The sequence below is a fragment of the Bidens hawaiensis genome, unplaced genomic scaffold (assembly GCF_021521415.1).
Source record: "Bidens hawaiensis isolate Kalapana, Puna unplaced genomic scaffold, B.hawaiensis_p1.1 tig00020713_1, whole genome shotgun sequence".
In the NCBI taxonomy this organism is placed as follows: domain Eukaryota; kingdom Viridiplantae; phylum Streptophyta; class Magnoliopsida; order Asterales; family Asteraceae; genus Bidens; species Bidens hawaiensis.
Window position 1 is genome coordinate 45968 of NW_027493185.1, and position 23887 is coordinate 69854.

Sequence of the window (23887 nt, forward strand, 5' to 3'; positions counted from 1 at the left end):
CTTTTAACCTCTTACTTTCAAACTCTACTTCCGACTTCAAATAAAATAGTATATGTTCCTCTCCTTCAACCCCACCATCGGCCCCTATCCTCCACCCCCCACAGCCATTAAAAAAAACAAGCAGTTTTCTTCGTGCAGACTGTAGTCCACCTCTCCTTCTACAGATATCTGCAGATGTGGTCCGCAGACAGTTTATCTCTGAAAAAACAAATTGCGGCTAACTCTACCGTGTGTAAAGATGTGGCGGGTAAAGGGTTAAACACATTACAATGTTTGAAAACTAGTGTGTGTTGTGACGGATACGTGGCAGGAACTCTGTATCGGTTTGACTCGTTATAATAAAAGTTTTATTATCAGAGTTGAGAGACCAAAACTAAATATGTAAATTAAAGTTAATGGACCAAAAAGTATATGCATTAAACTCTTAGTGGCAAAAGTCTAGTGATTGAAAGTTTATAAGTTGTCTTTAAATAATATATACAATTGACAGTATTCAAGATAACTAGACTATACAGAGTTATAATTATTAGTTACTTTTTATTGAAAATTTTATTCCAATTCCAAAAACCAGACAGAGTTGGGAAAAAAATAAGCTGAAAATAAATAAGGAGAAACTTGAAACTTGTATTTAAGGTGTTCGTAACCTGTTTGACTTCATTTAACTTTCAGTTTTGATAAGGGGAGCGGAAAATCAACATATTTGGAAGGTATACGTCACTAAAACTCTTACCAACTGTAATATTAATATGTGTACCTATATGTCTTATAGAAATCGTATAAGAAAATGTACGTCATCATATTCCTATGTGTTAGAATCTTAAGAAAAAAGATTATAGAAAACATATAGATTTTAGAGATCAACTGTAGACTAATAGGCGAGGATGGTACTTACATGATGTGGATAGCAATCTTTTATCGTTCCTTGCATGTTAGTGGTTGAACTAGAGTCTATACGATCCACTTATCCCCGTCATCATAGCTCATAAAACAAATTATAAAAACGCTACTAAAAGAGCATATGTTTTGACTTATAGTTGTAATCGATAGAGAAGAAACTCTATTGGACTACTTATATTATTTATGTTATTGAATTGATTGCATTTAATCGTGTTAAACATGTCATGTAACCTGTTTATTAAGTACGCAGGTGTTAATGTTTAAGGGTATATTAATTCAAATACATCGTGTTCGGTTCAATTGCATTTTACTCACCAGGTGGTGTTTTTTACGTAACACATCATATAGAACTTAAATGGTGAAGAAAGGAAATGGGATGGGGTATTGTATTTATTTTTAGAGAGCTAAATTACTTTATTCTGAATATCAGTTTTATAATCTTTGGGCTGCATTAAATTTAATATTTGGATTCAAATAATGGTGAAGAATTTGAAGGTAGATACATGGTTGGATCAATGGTAGCATTAGAATCACACATGCATAGAGAAGTAAAAGTCATAACTTTGTTCATGTTTGTAATCATTATTCATTATGAATCACACACATATTGTTAGCCTGCCTATAACTCCTCAACCTCACTCTCCAAAAACTAAAAACACACCAATTTCTTAACAAACATCACTTAATTTCCTCCCACCAAAAATGGTCTCCGACATTATCCTCATCATGCTGCTAACATTTGCACCAGTAACCACCGAGCCCCTACTCCCACAAAACACCTCCGGCATCTATGGCGAGTGGCGCCTGTTGCATGAAAACATCGGCATATCCCCGATGCATTTGCAACTCTTACACAACGACAAAGTGGTTATGTTTGATAGAACCGACGCTGGTCCTTCAAACATAACTCTTCCTTTCCCCCGTTGTCGATATGATCCTTTTGATTATGTGCTCCCAAGAGACTGCACTGCTCACTCCATCCTCTACGATATACGGGCCAACGCATTCCGACCACTATCGATACGAACGGATACATGGTGCTCATCTGGTGCTGTTTTACCCGATGGGACATTGGTCCAGACTGGTGGTTACAATGATGGGGACCATACTGTCCGAACCCTGGTTCCCTGTAACGATGTAGCATGTGACTGGGTCGAATACTCTGGGTACCTCACGGAACCCAGATGGTTTTCAACAAATCAGATATTACCCGATGGACGGGTTATTATCGTTGGTGGGAGACTACAATTTAGCTACGAGTTTTATCCCACGAGTTCGATCTCTTTCTATAACTCTTCTTTCTTGGTAGATTTTCTTAAAAATACAAGTAACGAGGCTAGCGAGAACAACTTCTACCCGTTTGTGCATTTGTTACCCGATGGAAACTTGTTTATTTTTGTGAATGTTCGGTCTATTGTGATCGATTACAAGCAAAACATGGTGGTCAAGCACCTTCCACCCATTCTCAGGGAAGATCCCCGAAACTATCCGAACTCAGGGTCATCGGTTTTGCTTCCTTTAGACGAAAACAAATTGGTAGAACCCGAAGTGATGATCTGTGGTGGTGCACCACGTGATGCCTTTTCGGATATTAAACGGGCCCATAGTTTTGCTCGGGCACTTCCTACGTGTGGTAGGATCAAAGTGATGGACGAGAATCCTGTTTGGGAGATGGAGACCATGCCCATTGCACGGGCGATGGGCGATATGGTCATTTTACCAAATGGAGATATGATCATCATCAATGGTGCAGGGTCGGGTACAGCCGGATGGAACAACGCCCGTGATCCAGTGACCCGGCCCGTTATTTACCACCCGAGCGGGCCTCCAGACACCCGATTCTCAGTGATGCAACCGGCCTCTAGACCTAGACTTTACAACTCGGGTGCTATTTTAGTGACTGACGGACGGGTTTTAGTAGCGGGAAGCAACCCAAATCCGTTTTATAACTTCACAAATGTTGAATTCCCTACAGAGCTAAGTTTGGAAGCTTTTTTACCGCCTTATATAGCTAAAGAGAACGATCCAATCCGACCCGAAATTTTGGGCTTGAATGGTGAAGTTATGGAGTACACTAAACCATTCATTGTGACATTTACAGTGTTGAAGTATTTAAGGATGTCAAGGGTAACAGTAAGGATAATAGCACCATCATTCACAACACATTCATTTGGAATGAATCAAAGAATGGTGGTGTTAAAAGAAGTTAGAAATGTGACATCTATAGAGGGGTCATTTACCAACTCTTATTACAGCATTGAGGTGTCCGGGCCATCAACGGCTGAGATTGCACCACCCGGATACTACTTATTGTATCTGATTCATGCAGGTATACCTAGTCCGGGCAGGTGGGTAAAGGTTCAATAAGGAAATTACCATCATGCCCTTCCTCTTCATGTTGTCATATTGAAAAAGGGTTCTTAACAAGATGATTGTTTTGGTTTTTAAGTCATAAACATGATACATGTCACACGAATGTTTACCTTGGTAATTTGAGCAAAAACAAAGGGTTGTTTTGTCATTTTGAGAAACTACAACACTCAAGCAACGGTGGCTGGTTCTACCGGATAGTATGAGTAGTGAAGTTCCCCAACGTCATCGCCCGTAGCTTGGTCCAGCCATTGGGCCCCACATGATACACTGCAACATAAAGCATCAAAAATCATTTCAATGTGTTAATGGGTCGATGTGGGTTATGTTTTGTCGCAAACAAGTCAAGTCAAAACTTTAATTAATTAGGAAATGGATCAAATGGCTTGAAAGTCTCGCCTTATTTAAAGTTTAGAATATTAATATAATAATAGCGCATTATTATTTATAAAGACGAACAAGAAAGTGTCTTCGGGTCAACTTAAACCAAGTACCCAAACCGGTCCATTTCAACCTATACTAACAATTACTCATCTTAAACTACCCATAATATAACCCGCCCGTTTTGCCACCTAACGAACACACGAGCAATTAAAGAGAAATTACCACTAGCAACACCGCCACCTGCTCCATCACGGAATGTTGCGTGGTAAATGGATCTTCTAGCCAGCTCAGCGGCCTCATCACTTGTCGTGTCATAACGATACCTAGCAAATAGACAAGATCGATTTCAAAGTAAGAAAGTATTTTTTTTTTCAAAATGAATGCAATAGTACTATTTTCGTGAAGTATCAAACTATATATTTCATATTTTCATCCCATGAAATTGCAATGTTCAAAGAAATATATATTTCATATTTTCCAAAATGAATCCAAACAAATACCATCAATTCTTTCTAACGATCACAAGCATCTTTTATCAGAAATTTATCAGAAAATGTTAATGTTGGAAAATGAAGTTTTCGAAAAGATAGCTAATAAACAAATTATATTATCCATATGCGAGAGAAATTTACCCGCTATCCAGTACACCGTGTGCGAAAGGTGAACCAGATCCAACAGAAAACTTAGTACCCTTCAATCATCCTCCTTCACTGTCCGCATAGTACAGGCCCGGGTCCTAAGAAGCACAAAAGATGCAGCATACATAAGGATAAACAATCAGGCATACCAATAATAAAACTCTAATTAAATTAGTTTTTGAATGAAAACAATTTATGAGGCGAAGCATAACCCAAATCAACCCATTTGTAAGTCAATGGGTCAAAATTGTCACCTTTAACTCTAATGTTAGGCAGTATAGTACCTTTTCGTCCCATCCTGCAATCATTGTCCCAGCAGACAAACCCATTCCACAGTATGAATAGAGAATGTTTGCCAACAGCTCCGAAACTCCAGTAACTGATATTCTTCTCTCGTTTGCAAGTCCGTGCAACCGACACTGAAACAACATGTGCAGAGTACCAATTAGCTATATTTGCTGCAACCATGCATTCATGGTATACTCATTTTGATTCTATCAACACTTGGTCACACGATATAGGTTTATCAAGTTCTCATATGAGCCAAAATGATAACTACCGTCAGAATCTTAAAACCAGTAGCATCTAGGTTCAAGCATCCATCTAAAACTATAATACAAACAACTCAAATACAATGTAAGAATATATCATGAGCTGAAGAGTATTAATAATATTAAACTCACATCTCATGTAACAGGAACATCGAATGAAGGGGAGGTTGAAAGCCCGTCGAAAAGCAACCCGTTACTTTCTCCATATAGTTGAGCGTTTGATTCTAGTCCACTGAAGTCGAGTTTCATGATTTCAACCTACCAACATCATTTGAAAAGAATTAAAACAAAGAAAAAAAGAGTGCAGTTTGCCAGTTTTAGTCCAGAAGCAACATTCTTAACATTCAACTAGGGATGCAACGAGCCAACCCACTCGCAAGCTACACAATATCGGATCGATAAAACGCTCAAGAAACAACCCGAACTTTTTCGAGCTCGAGCCGAGCCTTCAAAAAAGCTCATTGAGTTATCAACCCCGAACTTGAGCCTTGCATATGAAGCTCGTTCAGGCTCGATTCCGCTTGCGAGCTAATCAAGATCGGATCAATAAAAAGGATAAAATGAGCCGAGCCTCAAATAAAGTTTGTTTAGTTAGTGAGCCCGAACTCGAGCCTTGCTTGCGAAGCCCGTTAAGCCTTAACGAGCGATTTGTATTTTTAAGTTTTACCTACTTTGGCCTTCTGTCTACTAATTTCACACTGCACAGCCAAGCTTCAGCTCGTTTAAGGTACTACACGAGTTTGAACCAAACTTAGACTAAAAAAAATAAAAACAAAGGCGTATATAAATTAACTAAATAATTAATAATCAAGCCAAGCCCAAGCTTGAAAAAATGACTCACAAGCCGAGCTCGAGCTTTAATAAAATTTAATAAAAGACTCAAAACAAGCCTTTTATTGGCTCTTTAAGATAATAACTCGAAACATATGCAATTAAGACCAAATTAGTTTGAAGAAGAAATATATATTAAATTAAATTAAATGTGTTGTGTTAATATCAAAGCATACCTTTGTAAACTGAATAACACAATCGTCGTATGTTTTAGAGGGTTTTCTTCAACGGTTGTAATAGGATACCCGACGATGGAGTTTGACCCGGTTTTAATTTTTTAAACCCATTTTCCTTTTTACCAGATATCAAATATGAGTCGAATAGGGCCGTCGAGTTGAAATGAAAAGGCTCATGGCTTCTAACGAGTAATGAAATATATAATCTAATTTTTTAAACAACATTAATGTTATAGCAATAAAAATAGCAAAAATATAGTAATAAAATCAATCACAATAATAGCTAACCGTTAACCGATGATTCGTGAAAACTTTCTTAGCATTCTTGACAACAAATTGTTTGATCACCTCTTCAAAGTTTATATTATCCAAATATCCAATCGTTCGACCGAATAACAGAACAACTATAAAATAAAATAATCAAGTAGTTAAAACTTATAATTATACCCTGATGAGTCATTGAGTTGGTATGGCGGTGGCCGGTGTTCTGTTCGGTGGCGCCGACAATGGTTACTGCTGGAGATGGTGGTGACTGGTGGTAGGGAACTAAAAAAGGAGGGTTGGAACTTGGAAGGGGGGACGAGAACGGCGAAACATCGCCATAGGCCTTATTTTGATCGGCCTTTTCTTTTCTTTTTTTTAACTAATTATTAATTAATTATTATTATTATTATTATTATTATTGGTTTTGCCATTTGGTTTGGCCTCAATAACTTAAATTTGAACCGATAGATTTAGAATAAAAGTTTATTTGGGCTCGATAATTTTAAATTAAAATACATATGAATTATTTTTTTAAAAACATAGGAAAAAAATATAAAAAAAATTTCGGCCCCTGAAAAAAAGTGCCCCAACCGAAGGTGCGACTTGCAGACCTTCAAGACCGGGCCTGGGGCCAACGTTGGCATGTTTACTATATCTATGTTGGGAGTTGGGTTGTGTTGCGTTGGTTTTAGCTTTTAACATGTTAAAGTGTTATGTTATTGACACATATAAAATGAGATTTTAATTAAGCCATATTTTTACAAGAGTAAAAGTGTTTTAACTAAAAACTAGATTTTTAATTAAAAGATAGATTATTAAAAAAAATTGTGATGTGTTGAAAAATGCATTGGCCCCCATATTCTCCTCTCAAGCACGTTAAATTTTTGGCGACTGGTCCTTGGCTCCCCAACATGGCGGTCACATAGTGGGCTTGGCGCCTATTTTTGCTGATATGGCTAGTTGTTGGCGTCTCATTCTACCTCCACTACACACAATTTGTGCGGTATTCATATCTTTATCGGCATCAGTTTGCCGCCAAGGGAGCAGACGTGGCAGCAACACCACCCCTTGCTAAGTTTGGTTGACTTGATATCGCTCCTGGGGTATCTCTATGCAGCGATGAGGATTTAATTAAAAGATAAATATTATTGTGGTCATTCAACAACTTTTTGTAAAAATAATACTAATAATAATAATAACTAATTTTAATTAACCCTATAAATAAAATAGTCCATGCTATTTTACAAGTTTCACCTAGACAAAAAAAACCATGTCATCTCATACAGTATTTTATCTTCTCACATCCACACAAATCTGGAAACTTGCTCCAACGTGAAGGGTACCGACTGCAATTCAAACTTCTGATTTGGATGCAAGTCCCATCATTTCAATACATACAACTACCTAATTGGCAACCATTAGGCAAAAAAATTTACTCTGGTGAGGCCCTAACGAGTAACGATATTAAATGTGATGGTGGTGGTTGGAGGAGGATGGTGGGGGAATGGTAAAAAGAAGGGATTTTTACATATTTTTCCTTCCTAATCCTTTGAAATTACATATTTATCTAAAATACAGGTTTTTAATACAAAATGTACAATGCTCTTTAAGCATAGTTTGGAAAAACATGTAATTTCAAAGTTTAGGAAGGAGAAATATGTAAATGCCTTAAAAAAGAATGGTAGGGGTAGGCCCACTTATATATTACTCCCTCCGTCCCAGGTAAAGTGTCTTAGTTTGAAAAACATAAAGTTTAAGGTGGATTGAATGATTACCTTTTTTGCTAACTAAATGACAATAATGCCCTTGGAAAATGGGTCCACCATATTATTTATTAATGCTAGTTGTGTGTGCTTAAGGATAAACTTGAAAATTGGCTAATAAATTTTGAAAGTAGACATTTGTAATGGGACAAATAAAAAAGAAAATATAAACACTTTTAATGGGACAAAGGGAGTATAATTATTAAGGTAGTTTGATCATATTAAGAGACTTAACTGGAACATCATAGTTACAAAATTCATATCTCTTGGTCATCTTAGTAATAAGTTTGCAACTATTAGTCTATTAAAGTCAAGTTTATAATTAGTTAAGTTTAGGAATCAACTGTGCAATATTTGCAAACCACAAGAACCAACAATGCCTATTCTGAAAAAAAAATAAAGGTTTGTTTTAAAGGGATTGAAATGTGAATATGTGATGTAACATATAACATATTGAGATAGAGGTTTCCGGGGATTTGCAGCTCTAAACGTTGAAGATGCTCTAATCCCACTAGTTTAACATTAAAAGATAAAATTGTCTTTAGTAAACCCCTAACTGATCTTTTAAGGAGATATTGTGTACAAAACCTATAGAGGAAGGGTAGCAAAGCTACCCACGGATCCATCAACCAACCCGCGGATCGCCAAAGACATCCGCGCAAGGAACAAGTAAAGCCATCCACAATCCAAGACACTTCGTGGAACTCCGTCATAACTGGTGGACGGTTACACGAGCATCTGTGGAAGGAATCCATAAATAACTCAAGGGACTCATCATACATATGATCCCCACGTGATATGGAAGAGCAGTTGTAACAAACTACTTCTAGAAGATTCCTTCAAAACCTCCTGATAGCGACATCGGCCAATGGAAAGAAGACACCTGGACACGTAATGGCCATCCCACGACGTGCACAGATAATGGCTACACCATAAACGGGTCCAGGCTGTCACATCCAATAAAGGCCCGACACGTGTCCATTCAGGCAGAGAAGGAATAACTTGATAATGACAACTCCACCAATCACCTTCCCTCCACCTTCAGCTATAAATACGAAGATCATCTCTTCGAGGTATTCATTCATTCTCTCAAGCCTTACGCTATATACTGGTACTCGTATTAATTCCGATTAAGATACATTACTGATTCTCACGCCGGAGGGTGGTTACGAGAAGACCCCCACTTTGTCTTTCCCGTAACGAGACGCAACGGTGTTCTGTTTTGCAGGCATTAGCTTGAACCTGCTCTCATAACCCTTCAGAATACTCGAATCTGGGGAAATTCCCGATCGGACTATCCAGTTTGATCTAGTGTTTCTTTATTGGCGCCATCCGGTAAGATACACGGTTTTTTACAATTTTTTCGATTCACTGTGATCTGAAGATGAGTCAGAACCAACAGCCATCTGCTGCTTCGGCAAGACCCCGTCGTACTAAAATTCTGGATGAATCAGTCCATGAAGGACAGGTGTCGGAGGAACCTCGCCGAGGCACCAGAACTCAGTTCTTTGAAAACAGGACCGGAGAAATTCCAAGGTTTGAAGACTTTGCACCCCGCAAGAACACCAAAACCCCGTTCCGGGAAGACCGGGCCAGAGAGTTCCCAAGGCACAAAGTCACCGAAATCCATCGGACCACTCAAACTCCGGCTCTGGAAGACAGAGCAGGAGAATTTCCCAGATACGAATGGGACGAAACGAGAACTTACCAGACCAGATCTGGCAAAAGCATTCTCACCCCAGAAGAGTGATACCAACAAGAGAAACATCGGCTAAAAGAGGAGTGTGAGCGAAGAGTGAGGCGAGATCAAGTCTAAGCCAAAACGCTGACATACGACTCGCCATCTTCGTCTCCGCCACCAGTACTCCAACGCGCTCAAGATCTAGAGTTGGAAGACAACTCTCGATCAGCTGGTCGGTCACTTGCAAAGAGCCGCGAAAGAAGTTATCACACTCAGCGTACTCTGTCCCACAGAACCCCACGGGATACTCAACAGAAAGAAACATTTCAAGAGGAAGATTATGCGAGTGATGGTAGCTGGGAATACGGTAGGGAAACCTCCAGCCGTCCCAAGCCGTTAGTCAAACACGCTGAATACTTCAGCAATGCGGAAGATTACTTCACCAAGCCATACCGCCCCGCTGCGTTCGCAGAAAAGTCGAAGTTCATCCCGCGAATAGCAACCGCTCCTTTCCCAACTAATATCAAGATCCTGAGCAATTTGGGAAAATACAATGGGATGACCGATCTGAGCGATCACCTGCTGAACTTCACAGTAGTTGGCGGAGTAAGCGGATGGGCGTTGCCCTATTGGTGTCACATATTCGCATTGACACTAATAGGAGCAGCGAGAGAGTGGTTTGAGAAGTTACCGGACGCTCAAATCAAGAGCAGGGACGACCTAGTAGCAAAGTTTTCACAGCATTTCAGTTAACAACATAAGCACACTCGGGACCCGTCAGAGATCCTGAGTGTTGTCCGCTGAGACAATGAATCACTGGAAAGCTTTATCACCAGATTCAACAATGAAAGCTTAAACATTGGTGGAATCAGTGAGGACATGTTAAGAGGAGTGTTCCGAGTAAACGCAAAGAGCCCAGAAATGGTCAGATGTTTGACAGGCCGGGATGGCATGCCACAGACTTGGGACGGAATCATGTTCGCGGCCAAGGTCTTTGCAGCCACAGAAAAATTGTTAGGATGAGAGGCACCCAAACAGCAAACTTTAACAGAGCCGCGAAACGCTCAGTCGAAAGAGAAGGGTTCAATATGGTCAAGGATTCAGCCCCCGGAAAGCTCTTCCAAGAAGTTTGATGCCAGGTCACTGATCGGGCAAAAACAAAAGGATAGAACTGCGAGCAAGTCCGACCGACAACATTGGACACCCTTGAAGAAGACCCCGTCTGAAATCTTAACAACAGAGAACATCGAATTTAGGAAGCCCCAACTGTTGATCAAGCGGGTGAACCTAAATCCGAACAAGCACTGCATGTTCCATGAAGACATCGGACATGACACAAACGAGTGCATAAGCTTGAAAAATGAGATCGAGTCCGCCATCAAATCCGGAAAACTGGACCATCTGCTCAAAAACGTGCGACAAGATCCGCGGAAGAACGCAACTTCTGCAGACAAGGGTCCCCCGCGAAAGCAGATTAAGGATTTGAATGTACACATGATCCAAAGGGGACCCTCTCGGAAGTTTAAGCGGAGGGAGGCGAACGAAGATAAATGGAAAAATGAACCCGTGGTTTTTCCAAGAGTGAAAGAAGGCCCATGCATGAAGCAGCCTCTAATCGTCACAGCTTTGTTCGGTCACTATCGGTCTCAATATGTCTTCTTCGATACTTGGAGTACGTCCGACATAATGTACGAACAGTGTTTCGAGCAGTTAGATGAGAAAGACAAAGCAAAGCTGAAACCCATGCACGCTCCAGTCTCCGGGTTTGGATACGAGGCTATGCACCCAAAGGGGTCATAACATTCCCAGTCACGCTGAGTAACAGGATCCACACAAGGACCGAGGATGTTGAGTTCCTCATCCTACCCGCGAGATCCAAACACGACATAATCTTAGGACGGGAAGCAATTGGTGACTTCAACGCCAACCCCTCCACAGCACATGGTGCAGTGGGTGTCCCCACACGAACAGGGGTAGCAATCATCCGAGTCAACAAACATTGCTACGCAATAGAGGGGTCGAATCCTGCGAAGGTACCCAAGAAAGCACTGCGGACATAACCCAAAAAATATGTTGTCAATTCGGAATACCCCGAACAAACCGTCAAAATCGGGCAACTATCTCAGAAACAGTGCGCGTCTTTCTGAAACAGTTGCTGATCAAAAACGCAGATATCTTTGCCTGGAAGCCTTCAGATATGACAGGCGTCCCACGAGATATTTCAGAACATCGGCTGCGGGTCAACCCGGCGTACACACCGATCGTTCAGAAAAAGAGAAAGATGGGTCCCGAACAAACAAAAGCCATGAACGAGCAAGTGCAGGATCTGTTGCACGCAGGGATTATTCGCAAGTTTCAGTACCAAACTTGGGTCGCGAACCCAGTGATCGTCCCTAAAAGCAACGGTTCATGGCGGATGTGCTTCGACTTTAAGGACCTGAACAAGGCCTGCCCCAAAGATTGTTACCCGCTTCCAGAGATTGACCTCAAAGTAGTCGCAGTGGCACCCTTCAAATTCAAGTGTTTTCAAGATGCTTACAAGGGTTACCACCAGATACGTATGGCAGCCCGCGATGAAGATAAAACTGCTTTCCGAACCGACCAAGGCACATTCTTGTAAGGCCCCATTCCCAGTAACCTTACTTCGGTGTTGGATTTACTCGTAAATACAGTTCTAAAATCAGAGTTAATAAGGGTCTGGTCCCTAACATCACAGATATTATAAGGGTCTGATTCCTAACATCACAGATATTATGAGGGTCTGGTCCCTATCATCTCAGATATTATGAGGGTCTGGTCCCTAACATCACAAATATTATAAGGGTCTGGTCCCTTCTGTCTCGAATAACCATACATTTATTATACGTGCATACTTTACAAATAAAATGAAACTTCTATCGGCACCCGTATCAAATAAAATGGAAGCCAAATGTTGGTTCACTAAAAACATACCATTCACAACATCGTTTGTTGCTTGAGCTTGATTAAAATTCATCATGAAATCTCGTCCTTGATTGCCTTGGTTGACTTGAGGTGCTTGCGGTGGTGGAGGAGGTGGTGCTTGTATGGCTTGGATGGGTTGGATGAGTGGTGCATTGTGTTGGGAAAGTTGAGGTTGGTAGGTTTGAACTTGGTAAGCCTGAGTTTGGTAGTAAGATGCGGTCATGGTTTGGTTGGTAAGGATGAGGCGAGGACAATTGTTGTGGAAATGGTTAGGGTCACCACAATTGTAGCAAGCTCGGGGTTGTTGAGGTTGGTTTGGTGGGTAGGGTGCATATCGGTGTTGAGTATTTTGGGGAAAATTTCTTGGTTGGTTTGGTTGGTTAGGTTGGGTTCGTTGTGCGGATCGGCATGTGGTGTTGAGATGACCAAGTCGGTTACAAATGGTACAATGGCGCCAAGGCATGTTTGGTGGGTGATGGAGTTGGCAAATGTTGCATAGTGGGGCGGGTACCGGTATGGGGTTTTCGGGTTTGGGGTGGAATTTGGGTTTGTTGTTGAGGTTGGGGTTGGGTAACGGCATAGTTTCGGTAGTTGGTTTTGGGTTTCTTCTTGTTGTTGTTATTGTTGTGACGGGAAGAGTTGGAGTGGTTAATGGCTTGTGGTGCAAGTTCAACCTTGGCTTGTGGTGCGGGCTCGGGTCTGGATTTTTCGTTTGTTTTCTTGAGGGTTAGGGTACCCGCTTTCACATGATTCTCCGATAGCGCACCGGCTAGAGTAATGGCATTCTCCAGATTCACGGGTTTGCTACTCATGACTGAGTCCCGGATTTGCATAGGTAAACCCCCAATGTATTTGTCAAGCTCACGCTCAGCCGGGGTAACCAAATGAGGGACGAGAATGCTCAACTCGTGGAAACGGAGTGAGTAAGCGGCGTTATCACCACTATCTTGCTTGAGGTTCCAAAATTCCTCCTCAAGCTTTTGAAGTTCGTGTTTGGGACAAAACTTCTTCATCAAGAGTGCCTTGAGGTCGGACCATGGAAGAGCCATAGCCGTTTCCGACCCTTGGAGATGCATGACACTACCCCACCATGTTAGAGCGGTTTTTCTAAACATGCTTGAAGCGAAATTTGTCTTTTTCGCTTCAGGGCACTCGCTATATCTAAACACATTCTCCATAGACTCGAACCATTGCAACAAGGTGGTCGCACAATTCGTACCCCAGAATTCGGTTGGGTTGGCACTAGTAAATTGCTTATATGGGTAGGATACGAGTTTGGGTTCAACGGGTGCAACAACGGGTGGAGGAGGTTGGGTAGCTTGGATTTGAGTTACAAGTTCGGGAATCACAGCGGCCATTTGTTTGACGATAAAAGCAGCCATACGTCGGTTGGTGCTCTTGCGCGGTCTTAGTGGAGGCATGCTAAAAGATTATAAAGAAATGGAATAAGTTTTAGGTAAAAAGAAATGGATATGAGAGTGTATAAAATAAGAATAATGTGAAGTTAAATTTTCTTTTTGATTGTGAATCCTAGAGTTATTGAGGAGCCGTGTTAGATAAAATATAAATCTTTGTATATAAACAACAAACCGGAAACAATTGTAAATGATTTTGAGATTTTGAGGGGCTAAAGCTTAAAAATTTGAGATTTTGAGGTTTATAGAGTAGGAAAATCGTACATGAACCACCATGATTTGATATTCCAACTCAAAAAAAATTTTTATAAAACACAACGTTGGAGTCTAAACATGTGCACGAATCACCGCAACTTTTTCATGTTTTCGACTCAAATAACGATAATAACACCATAAATCGGGATACAACGTCATGTCAAAGCACTAGTCCACGAATCACCGTAGTTCTATTGTTTTGACACCGAAAAATTAGGAAGGCGACCGGAACGCTCGCATTCGACTACTTAAAGTATTGACATGTATAACACGGTTTGTGGCTTAGAAAATGAGCACTATAATCCCACCATTCCAGGTAAGTAAATCACTTTCGATTCTTGGAATCTTTTTGTCAAATGGTCGTTTTATAATGTCTCGCTTCCTATGAGGGCTACGAACCCGATATAAATGCAACCTTTAAGGGATTATAAACAACGGGATCCAAGTTAATCTTGTAATCCATAAAACACAATGAAAATCTACTTTTTGCGTTTTAAGGTAAGGATACCTTGGAAATACTATGAAAGTGTGTGTATGTGAACATTTGGGATATTGGTGAATTTTAAACAAGTTTATAAATAATATGCGATATGAACAATCACAATAGAGTAAACACGTATGAGCACACGTATAGGACCCTAAGCATAACAATACTAAGTCGTTACGTCTAACCACCTATCCTATTGTCAGGGCTCTGATACCAACCTGTCACACCCCGACCAAAGGCGGCGGAACATGCCGAGGTGTAACGATTGTCCATAAGCACATGACACTAATTAAAGTGACAGTATTTAATAAACTCATTTCATTTCACAACATCGAAAATGTCACATAACAATTATCCATAAAATAACCATAAACAAGATATCACAAAATATGGCAAATTTGATATTGTTCATTTTTACTAATATCCTAAGGTCTTTGATGTCGTTTTCTTCACAACCATAAATCAACCAAGATGCAAACCTGCAACATTTCATAAAATAAAGTTTGTCAACACAAAGGTTGGTGAGCAATTCATAAGTTTAATCATATTAGTATATAATAAAGATAGCCATAAAACTTGAATACGAAACGATAAATAAAAGTGGTAATTTGGATAAATAGATATCGCTAAACACATTAGCGACACCTAGCTATAAGGGGATGCCAAATAGTCTAGGATTTTATAGTTATCGTTAATTGCATTACGTTAACGACACCTTGCTATAAGGGGATGCCAAATAGTCTAGGATTTTATAGTTCCACCAACCAAAAGCGATAAACACATAGGCATATAAGCATAGAACACCAAATCGAGCAATTATTTAGGTAAAGTATACAACTACGTTTATGGTTTAAGATTCAAATATAAAGCATTTTGTTGAATAAGTATGAAATGTCACCCCAAAAATAAAAGATGGAAAATGGGGTATGAAGTACTCGCCTTCAAGTAGTAAACTTGAAAGATGATAATTTGGAGATTTGTCGAAACGACGAGTTTAACGCACAATGCCTAAAAAGAAAAGAAGTCTTGAATTTAGAAAGGTTGTCTTGAAGGTCTTTAAACAAAATAAATGTTGAGAAATGTAAATAATTAAAGTTCCAGGTTTTAAAATGTAACTATTTAAGAATTTATAATAATAACCCTTTAAAAATGTAAGTTTGCTCGAAACCGGGTTAAAGTATCTAACCTTAATATTTACTCAACCTATGTTAAGTAATAAGGTGGCTAAAATGAAAGAATGCAAATCCCTTTGGAATAAAGATACTAAAACGGGTTTTTTTTATCGAGTGTTCGGGTTGTCGGTTCGGGTCTTGATAATTGGTCAAACCCAAAGTCAACTTTCTAAAATATTGAATGTTATGAGATAACTCAATAAAATTTAATAAGACTTAACTAAGTATGTAGTTCCATTGTTTTAGAACTAACAACGCACGTTAAGCGAGTGTTCGGTTTTGTCGGTCCAAACTTTGTTATGAGATCAAGTTGGATCCAACATTTCCAAGTACTTAAGAAAATATTTAAAAATCAATTTGTAACTATTTTTAAAGAAATATACAAGTCTTGATGGCTAAAAAAACACATTTGTGTGTCTTAAGCGAGTAAGAATCGGTTTGGTTCGGTTTCCATCTCACAACAAGTTCATAGATGGTTTCCACATGTCCAAACACTAAAGAACTTGTATAATAATGTACAAATAAAAAATACCAAAAGTTAACAATAAAGTCTTTAAACAAAAGTTCGGTTTTTGGTTCGAATCGTGTTTCGGGTTAAGACCGAGGTAAGATTCTACGAACCCATAACCATAGAATTTGTAAAAATGATTTTAGAAACTTAGATCTAACAATAAGTATGTTTAAACAATTATTTAACAAAACTAGTAACAAAGTTTGGTTTACGGTTTAGAGCTATTTACGGTTAAACTGAAGCATAGACTCTTAAAAACCCATAACCATGGAACTTGTAAACATGACCAACAAACTAAAATAAGCAAGATTAATATGTATGAACAAGTTATATAGATGTATATATATCAAGGACACGAAGTCCTCCATGAAGCCTTGCCTTATGAGGTCTGAAACCTCACCGACCGGAATCGGAGAAGTAACTACCAAAGGTAAACAAGGGGTGTGTATTATATATATGTTGCACAACCATAAACAAGTATTAATAAGGCTACATAAACTAATTAAGATGAAAGACTTTCAAGAACACTTAAGAAAATAACCTTGAATCTTTGATGTTTGATAGAGTTTTTTTTTTGGAGTTGTAGCAAGGGAAAATGAAGAGAAAAGGTGGTGTATATATAGGGTAATGTTGGTGGTCAAATATGGGTGTGAGACACAAGAATTTTCATGCAAAATGGATCAAGACAAAAACACAAAACAACAAAAAATAAAAAATAAAAAATAAATAAATAAATAAAAATAAAAATAAAGGTAGGATGTTTTCAAGACCCAACAAGTGTGAAACAATATTGTAACATAAATCCATCATTTTGATTATAACATAAGCTTCGGTTTACAAATCGGGTCGGTTTACATAATAAACAAATACAAAAACGAATACAAACAAGACCCGAAATTGATGAATGTCACAGTCCGGGGGCAGCGCCCCTGGTAGCGGGGTCTAGGGGCGGCAGCCCTTAGCAGGGTCCAAGGGGCAGAGCCCCTGGCTGGGGAAAAATTTTATTTTCATTAACAGTCCTTTAACAAAAATGCATCAGAAAATGAATTTCATGAAATTTCGCATGGAAGAATTTCGCTTCACATGAATTTCGCTTCGCATGACTTTTTCGCATCGCATGGCTTTGCGATGCGAAATCGACTTATGAGAAAATACCTCCTTTTCTTCATTTTTTTTTGCCATTTTAAGCTAAATTACTCAGTGACTCTTCCTTAGGACCCGATTTTACCCTTTTATGGGTTTTGGGTTGTACCAACTTTATATACCCGTGTTTTATGAGGTCCGAACATCACTTTTTTGTCTTATAACATACCCGTGAGGTTATAACTCACCAAGTTTATGTTTTTCTTACATTTCACAGTCTGATCTATTATCCTATCAGTTTGCATGTCAAAACCGACTAAAAACTTAACCATTTAAACCGAAACCTACCTTTTGCTTCGGGTTCAGTTCGGATCCGAGATGACTCGAGGATCTGTACGTGATTCTTAGGGTTTGATGACGTTCACACACGAGGTCCTTTCTTCTTTTAGTTCGGGATTGGTTTCAGGTGTTAAAGAGAAAGTGTGTGTGTGTGTGTTTCTTGAGGGTGTGTGTTGTGAAAGGGAGGAAATGGTGAAAGGGTGGAGGGGTTGGGTTATATATAGAGGGCTATGGGCCCTACAACCCTCTCACACTTTCATATCCAATTATTATCTAACATTTACACACAATCAAATTAATGACACATACGTAATAATAAATTTTCTTTTATTTATTACTCTCAAAAGTACGGATGTTACAATTCTGCTACAAGATAATGCCATTCGGTCTGAAAAATGCGGGAGCCACGTATCAGCGTTTGATGGACAACACTTTCCGGGGTCAGATCGGGAAGAACCTGTAGGTGTACATGGATGATCTTGTCATCAAGAGTGTGGAGGAAGATCAAATGCTTCGAGATATCGAAGACGTTTTCTCCACACTCAGGAAAATAAACATGAAACTTAACCCTTCGAAATGCTCTTTCGGCAGGGAAGAAGGAAAGTTTCTGGGAGTAATGGTCACCGGGGAGGGATTCAAAGCAAACCCGGAGAAGGTACAGGCCATCGCCCGGATGCCCTCCTCGTCTTCACTAAAAGAGGTCCAAACGTTGAATGGAAGATTAGTGGCTCTAAACAGATTTCTGGCAAATCATGCGGCTAAATCTTACCCGTTCGTGTCAATGATGACCGTCGTTTGAGTCATGCAATAACCTAATTAACCTAAGCAGCTAGGGTAAGTCAGGTATCGTATCCACCAGGAGTATGTGGTCAGTGTGAAGTGAAATCAATTTCTAAACTTATGAAGTAATTCAATTAAAGTGCTGATCACACTAGCAATTGGTTTATATGTTGTAACAAGCAAGCAAGTAATCACGTGTTCAATCAATTAACAAAGACAAATCACACCCGGGAATCCAAGTAATTAACCTAACAGCAGACTCATGCAACTTAACAGATTAACAATCACTGATTAACACCGATTGACTAACTAGACAAACCTTAGGCATCAACGCTTACTAACACACGGCACTGGTTATCAAACAATCCCTGCCTGTGTGACTCAACTAAGGGAAAGCGTATGCTTCATCACATTCAACTAGTCAAAACAATCCTATAAGCAATTATCATAGCAACTGGCACAATAATCGTTATGATCGAAATAAACCTAAACCGACTGAGTGCACAATAATATTAGACATCAATACTCATAGATTAATCAAATATCATTACAATCAATTCATTCTAAATACATGAGAAAAACTTAAAGATACAATACTCTACATCCCGAGTATGACTCGAAGAAACTAGCCGCGCATCGGCATCTCTCGGGCCTCGGTTATGATCTGGTAGGCCATGTAGGACACTTAGAGATGATTGGGGATGATCGGGACTTGCTCTTTTGCTCTGGAAATCGCCTGGAAGGTCAAGAATGTCGTCTAGGGTCGTCAAAACGAATATAACATAAAACCCTAAATTTCCCGTCTGTACGGACCATCGCGTAGCGCGATGGTGCGTAGCGCGACGGTCATACCATCGCGCTACGAGATTGTAGGTAACCTCATTTTTGGATTCCTCTCATCGAGAAACCCGAAATTCATATATTATGGATTCCGTAACTCATTTTCTAGCCCAGGATATGCTCGTTTTACTTCTTGGTCGCTTTTTGTGAACCCATCTTGTTCAGTTTTAGCATCGGCTTTAGGTTTCTCATCCAAACTCCTCCCGAATCCTTCTAACACTTCCTAAGACTTCAATTTATGCTCCGGTCTTCCCGAGATATCATTCCATGCTCGTAAAAGTCTCCAATTTAGCATCTTTAATGATCAATGACCTGAAACACACAAACACGTATGAAGTACCAAAGTTCTAACAATATACTAAACAATACTACATAATTAACACACTAATATATGTACAAAATACCCGAACATCAGTCAACGTTACAAAATTGCCTGAAAAAGGCACATTTCAAATGGACACCGGAAGCAGAAACGACGTTCCTAGAAGTAAAAAAATGCCTCATGGAGCTTCCAACATTGACCGCACCCCGAGAAGGAGAACCTCTCATATTGTACCTATCCCTTCGGATATTGCAATTGGGGCAGTTCTCCTAACGGATTGTAAAGCCATCCAAACGCCGATATACTACATCAGCAGAACACTAGCGGATGCCGAAACCTGGTACTCGATGCTTGAAAAACTTGTGCTGGCGCTAGTTTATGCGGCATGGAGGTTAAAGGGGTACTTCCAAGGTCACCCAATACAAGTTTTGATAGACTACAAGCTGAAAAATGTGTTGGCCAAACCTGAATTATCCGGGAGATTAGCCAAATGGGCAATCGAACTAGGTGAACACTCCATTGAGTACAAACCTAGACCCGCGATCAAAGGCCAGGTCTTAGCGGACTTTGTCACAGAGGTACCCACAGGCAAAGTCCAGGAATGCCTGTTGGAACAACAACCCCCGATCCCCTCCGATGAAAGACAACAATGGACTCTGTTTATGGATGGAGCATCAAGTAGGGAGGGATCAGGCGCGGGTCTGAAATTGATTAATCCAGATGGCCAAGAGTTCACCTATGCCATCAAGTTGAACTTCAAAAGTACAAACAATGAAGCCGAGTACGAAGCACTCTTGGCCGGACTGCGGATTGCGAAGAAGCTCGGTGTAAAATTTTTAGAGGCTCGGGTCGATTCTATGCTTATTGCAGGACAGGTCTCAAGGACTTATGAAGCAAAGAATGATGTCATGGCCTTATATCTGTCCCAAGCTAAAGACCTTATGCAACAATTCACTTCATGTAAAGTAGTGCACATCAAAAGAAGTGAGAATCGACCCGCGGATGCCTTGAGCAAACTGGCATGCACCAGCTTCGTACACATGGCAGAGACGTTAGAATCGAGGTTCTGGACGCTCCGTCCGTTCCTCAACACCAAGTTCTGGTCATCCAGACCGGAGCAACGTCCTGGATGGAACCAATCAGGGCTTACTTGTCCTCCAGCATCCTCCCGGAAGATAAGACAGAGGCTCGAAAGATCCGCCATAAGGCGCTGTGGTATCAAATGCATTATGAGGTTCTGTTCAGAAAGTTATTCCTTGGCCCACTGCTCAGATGTGTGAACGTAGACGATGCCAACTACGTAGTCCGAGAAATACATGAGGGCATCTGCGGGCTACACGCAGGACCAAGAATGGTGGTAGCAAAAATAATGAATGCAGGATACTGTTGGTCAGGCATGCACATGGATGCCCTCAAAGAAATTCGGAAATGCGATGCCTGTCAACCCCCGGACGTTGCGACCTCAGAACGACCTAGTTCCAGTCACTGCAGCATGGCCTTTCCAAAAATGGGCCATAGACATCATGGGACCGTTCCCCGAGGTCCCCCGGACGTGTGAAGTTCTTGTTAGTCGCCATCGACTACTTCATAAAGTGGGTAGAGGCCAAATCTCTGGCCCATATAACGGCAACGAATGTGAAGAAATTATTATGGGAATATATTATCAGTCATTTTGGTCTCCCCCTGACGTTAGTCAGCGATAATGGGACTCAGTTCACGGATAGCAGCCTCCAGGAATGGTTATCTAAGTTGTAAATAAAGCAAGTGTTCACATCAGTTGCCCACCCCCAAGCCAATGGACAAGTCGAACGGGCCAATCGAAGCATCAAAGAAGGCATCAAGGCCAGACTGGGAACCAAACGAACTGGGTGGGTTGAAGAATTGCCCCATGTGCTGTGGGCACACCGCACCAGTAAAAAGACGAGCAACTCAGAGACACCATTCAGCTTAACTTATGGCACGGAAGCAGTAATTCCGGCCGAAATTGGTGTCCCATCCGTGCGAATGCTTTTGATTGCTGATAACGAAAAAGAGCTCCAGTTAAACTTGGATCTCTTAGAAGAAAGAAGAGAGTTGGCCGCCATACGTGAAAGCAAATACAAACGCTAACTCTAAAAATACTATGGCACACGAGTCAAATTATGTAAATACAACAAAGGTGATTACGTATTCCTAAGCAATGAAGCATCAAACGCCGAATCACTAGGAAAGTTAGCACCAACCTGGGAAGGCCCCTATCAAATTGACGAAGTACTGGGAAAGGGTGCTTACAAACTGAAAAGAATGGATGGCACTCCTATCCCCAGGACTTGGAACGTTGCGCAACTGTGGAAGTGCTATATCTAAGTCGTGTAATTTCCTTTTGGGCCTGCGCGCCTCTTTAACGGCCTGCGTGCCTAATGTTCTGGTCTGCGTGCCAGATTTAAATTACCTTACCGTTAATATGAATATGATTAATGCACAATTATCCTACTGTTTAAAAAATTTCTAGAATGTTAGTTCCTGTATGGATAGGCTTGCGTGCCAATACTCATCCTAATCCTATATTTTGGATACATGACGGATTTAGCTCACACACATTTATATTGTACTCATACAAGACAAAATGTAAAATCCATGCCATATATACATTCAAAAAAAGGAGTACAGGAACATGAAAAAAAAAGTGTATATACAAAAACTATTCTTCACGAAGAAAGTTTCGGAGCTGATGAACGCCATCCGCTGCTTCAGCAAAACCCTGGATAGCGTCCTGGATGGGAAAATGCAGTTGATCAAATGCGTCCATTCGCGCATCATACTTCCCATCCACATCCACTCCGTGAAGGTCAAAACCTTCAATGGAGCGGCCTTCCCGAGCACAGGCTATCCCCTCCTGGAAACCCGCCTTGCGACTCGAGTCACTAGACGCGTATAGAAGATCAGCAAGGCAGTCTCCTAATTCATATCCTCTATGAATACGGGAGATAACCTACAAAAACAATTCAAGAATCAGCAAAACAAATTCACAAGTCATGATAAAGACGGAGGAACCCATACCTTGGGAAAACCTTCCCGCATCAACCTGGCACGGTCAGAGGAAGCTTCTTTAGCACTTAACATCAAAGTGCCCTGCTCACCAATGTACTTGGTGCTTTCCTTGATCAGGTCTTCAATTAATTGATCCTTTTCAACAGCGGTAGCGCGAAGGGTACTGATAGCTTCCTCCGGAGCTGCAAGGCGAGTTTCAACATCACTCTTGGCTTCTTCTGCCTTCGCAAGCTCAGCCTCGCGGATACGGGTTAGAGAGCGCGCGGCTTCAAGTGCAACATTCTGTCGCCGACACGCCTCCTCCCATTTCATAACAGTAGCAGCTTGACGCTCCCTCTCTTGCTCAAGAGCCCGTTCAGAATCTCTCAACTTCCACCTTTCGGTGTTAGCTGCGAGACGATATTTTTCCCTTTCTGCCCGAAGCTCTTCCAACAGGTTCTCCTGAGAACCCCAGTTCCGCCCCATGAAGTTCCAGTCCCGGTATATCTCTTGGGTTGTGGAAACCAGGTTGGCCAGATGATATATATACGAATTGCCAACAGATACCCGGGACCAGTTCTGCTGGTACTCACGCTCCGCAGGGGGCACGCCCTCATGAAGGAAATCAAAACACACCTCCCCATCAGAAAATCGCGAGGAAGGAGTCAGATTCCATTCAGGAACGTGCCGAACAATACCGCTCTGCATAATACGCCCCCCTCCCCCCTCTCGGACTCATGAGGAGGCGAGGGAGGTACCATCACCCACTCGGAAGGCTCAGCTTCTTGAGCATGAGGCGAAGGCGGCGACTCCAACCTCCGAGCACCAGAGGAAGTTGAACCCTCTTTGGACTGCCCCTTACCAGCAGAGGACCATCGGCTAAGGTCACTCTTAGTGGGAGGAGAGTCCAAGCGGATAACGGGGGCTGCACAAAAATAAACCGCCAAATAAGCAACTAAACAATAAACACAAATCCATAGGAAAAGTATATGCGATACCTTTAGTATGGACCGCAACGCGGTCACAAAGGTGAACCCTCTTCGCTTTCGGATGAAAGGGGAGGAAGATCCATTCCCTGCTTTTCACCAGCCACCTCCAACGGAGCGTGGCTGGACGATGTTTCTTTCCTCTTGCGACCAAAGGCTGTATCATAAAACATATTCAGTAACCGGCGTG

General features: G+C 40.9%; 1 protein-coding gene, 1 long non-coding RNA gene and 1 pseudogene across 2 annotated transcripts; 2 read left to right on the forward strand and 1 right to left on the reverse strand.

Annotated features, from left to right (window-relative positions):
* Positions 1-1516: 1516 nt before the first annotated feature.
* Positions 1517-3267, forward strand: LOC143561561 (aldehyde oxidase GLOX pseudogene; annotated as a pseudogene).
* Positions 3268-3832: 565 nt separating this feature from the next.
* LOC143561562 (uncharacterized) lies at positions 3833-4760 on the reverse strand. The gene is made up of 3 exons (XR_013140328.1): positions 4574-4760; positions 4284-4387; positions 3833-3974 (listed from the first exon to the last, which is right to left on the reverse strand). It is a non-coding gene; the product is annotated as an uncharacterized LOC143561562 (long non-coding RNA).
* Positions 4761-21075: 16315 nt separating this feature from the next.
* On the forward strand, positions 21076-21811 carry LOC143561585 (uncharacterized). Its single transcript, XM_077049627.1, has 2 exons — positions 21076-21394; positions 21480-21811. The coding sequence occupies exons 1-2, from the start codon at positions 21076-21078 to the stop codon at positions 21809-21811; spliced, it is 651 nt and encodes a 216-aa protein (XP_076905742.1).
* The last annotated feature ends 2076 nt before the right edge of the window (positions 21812-23887 follow it).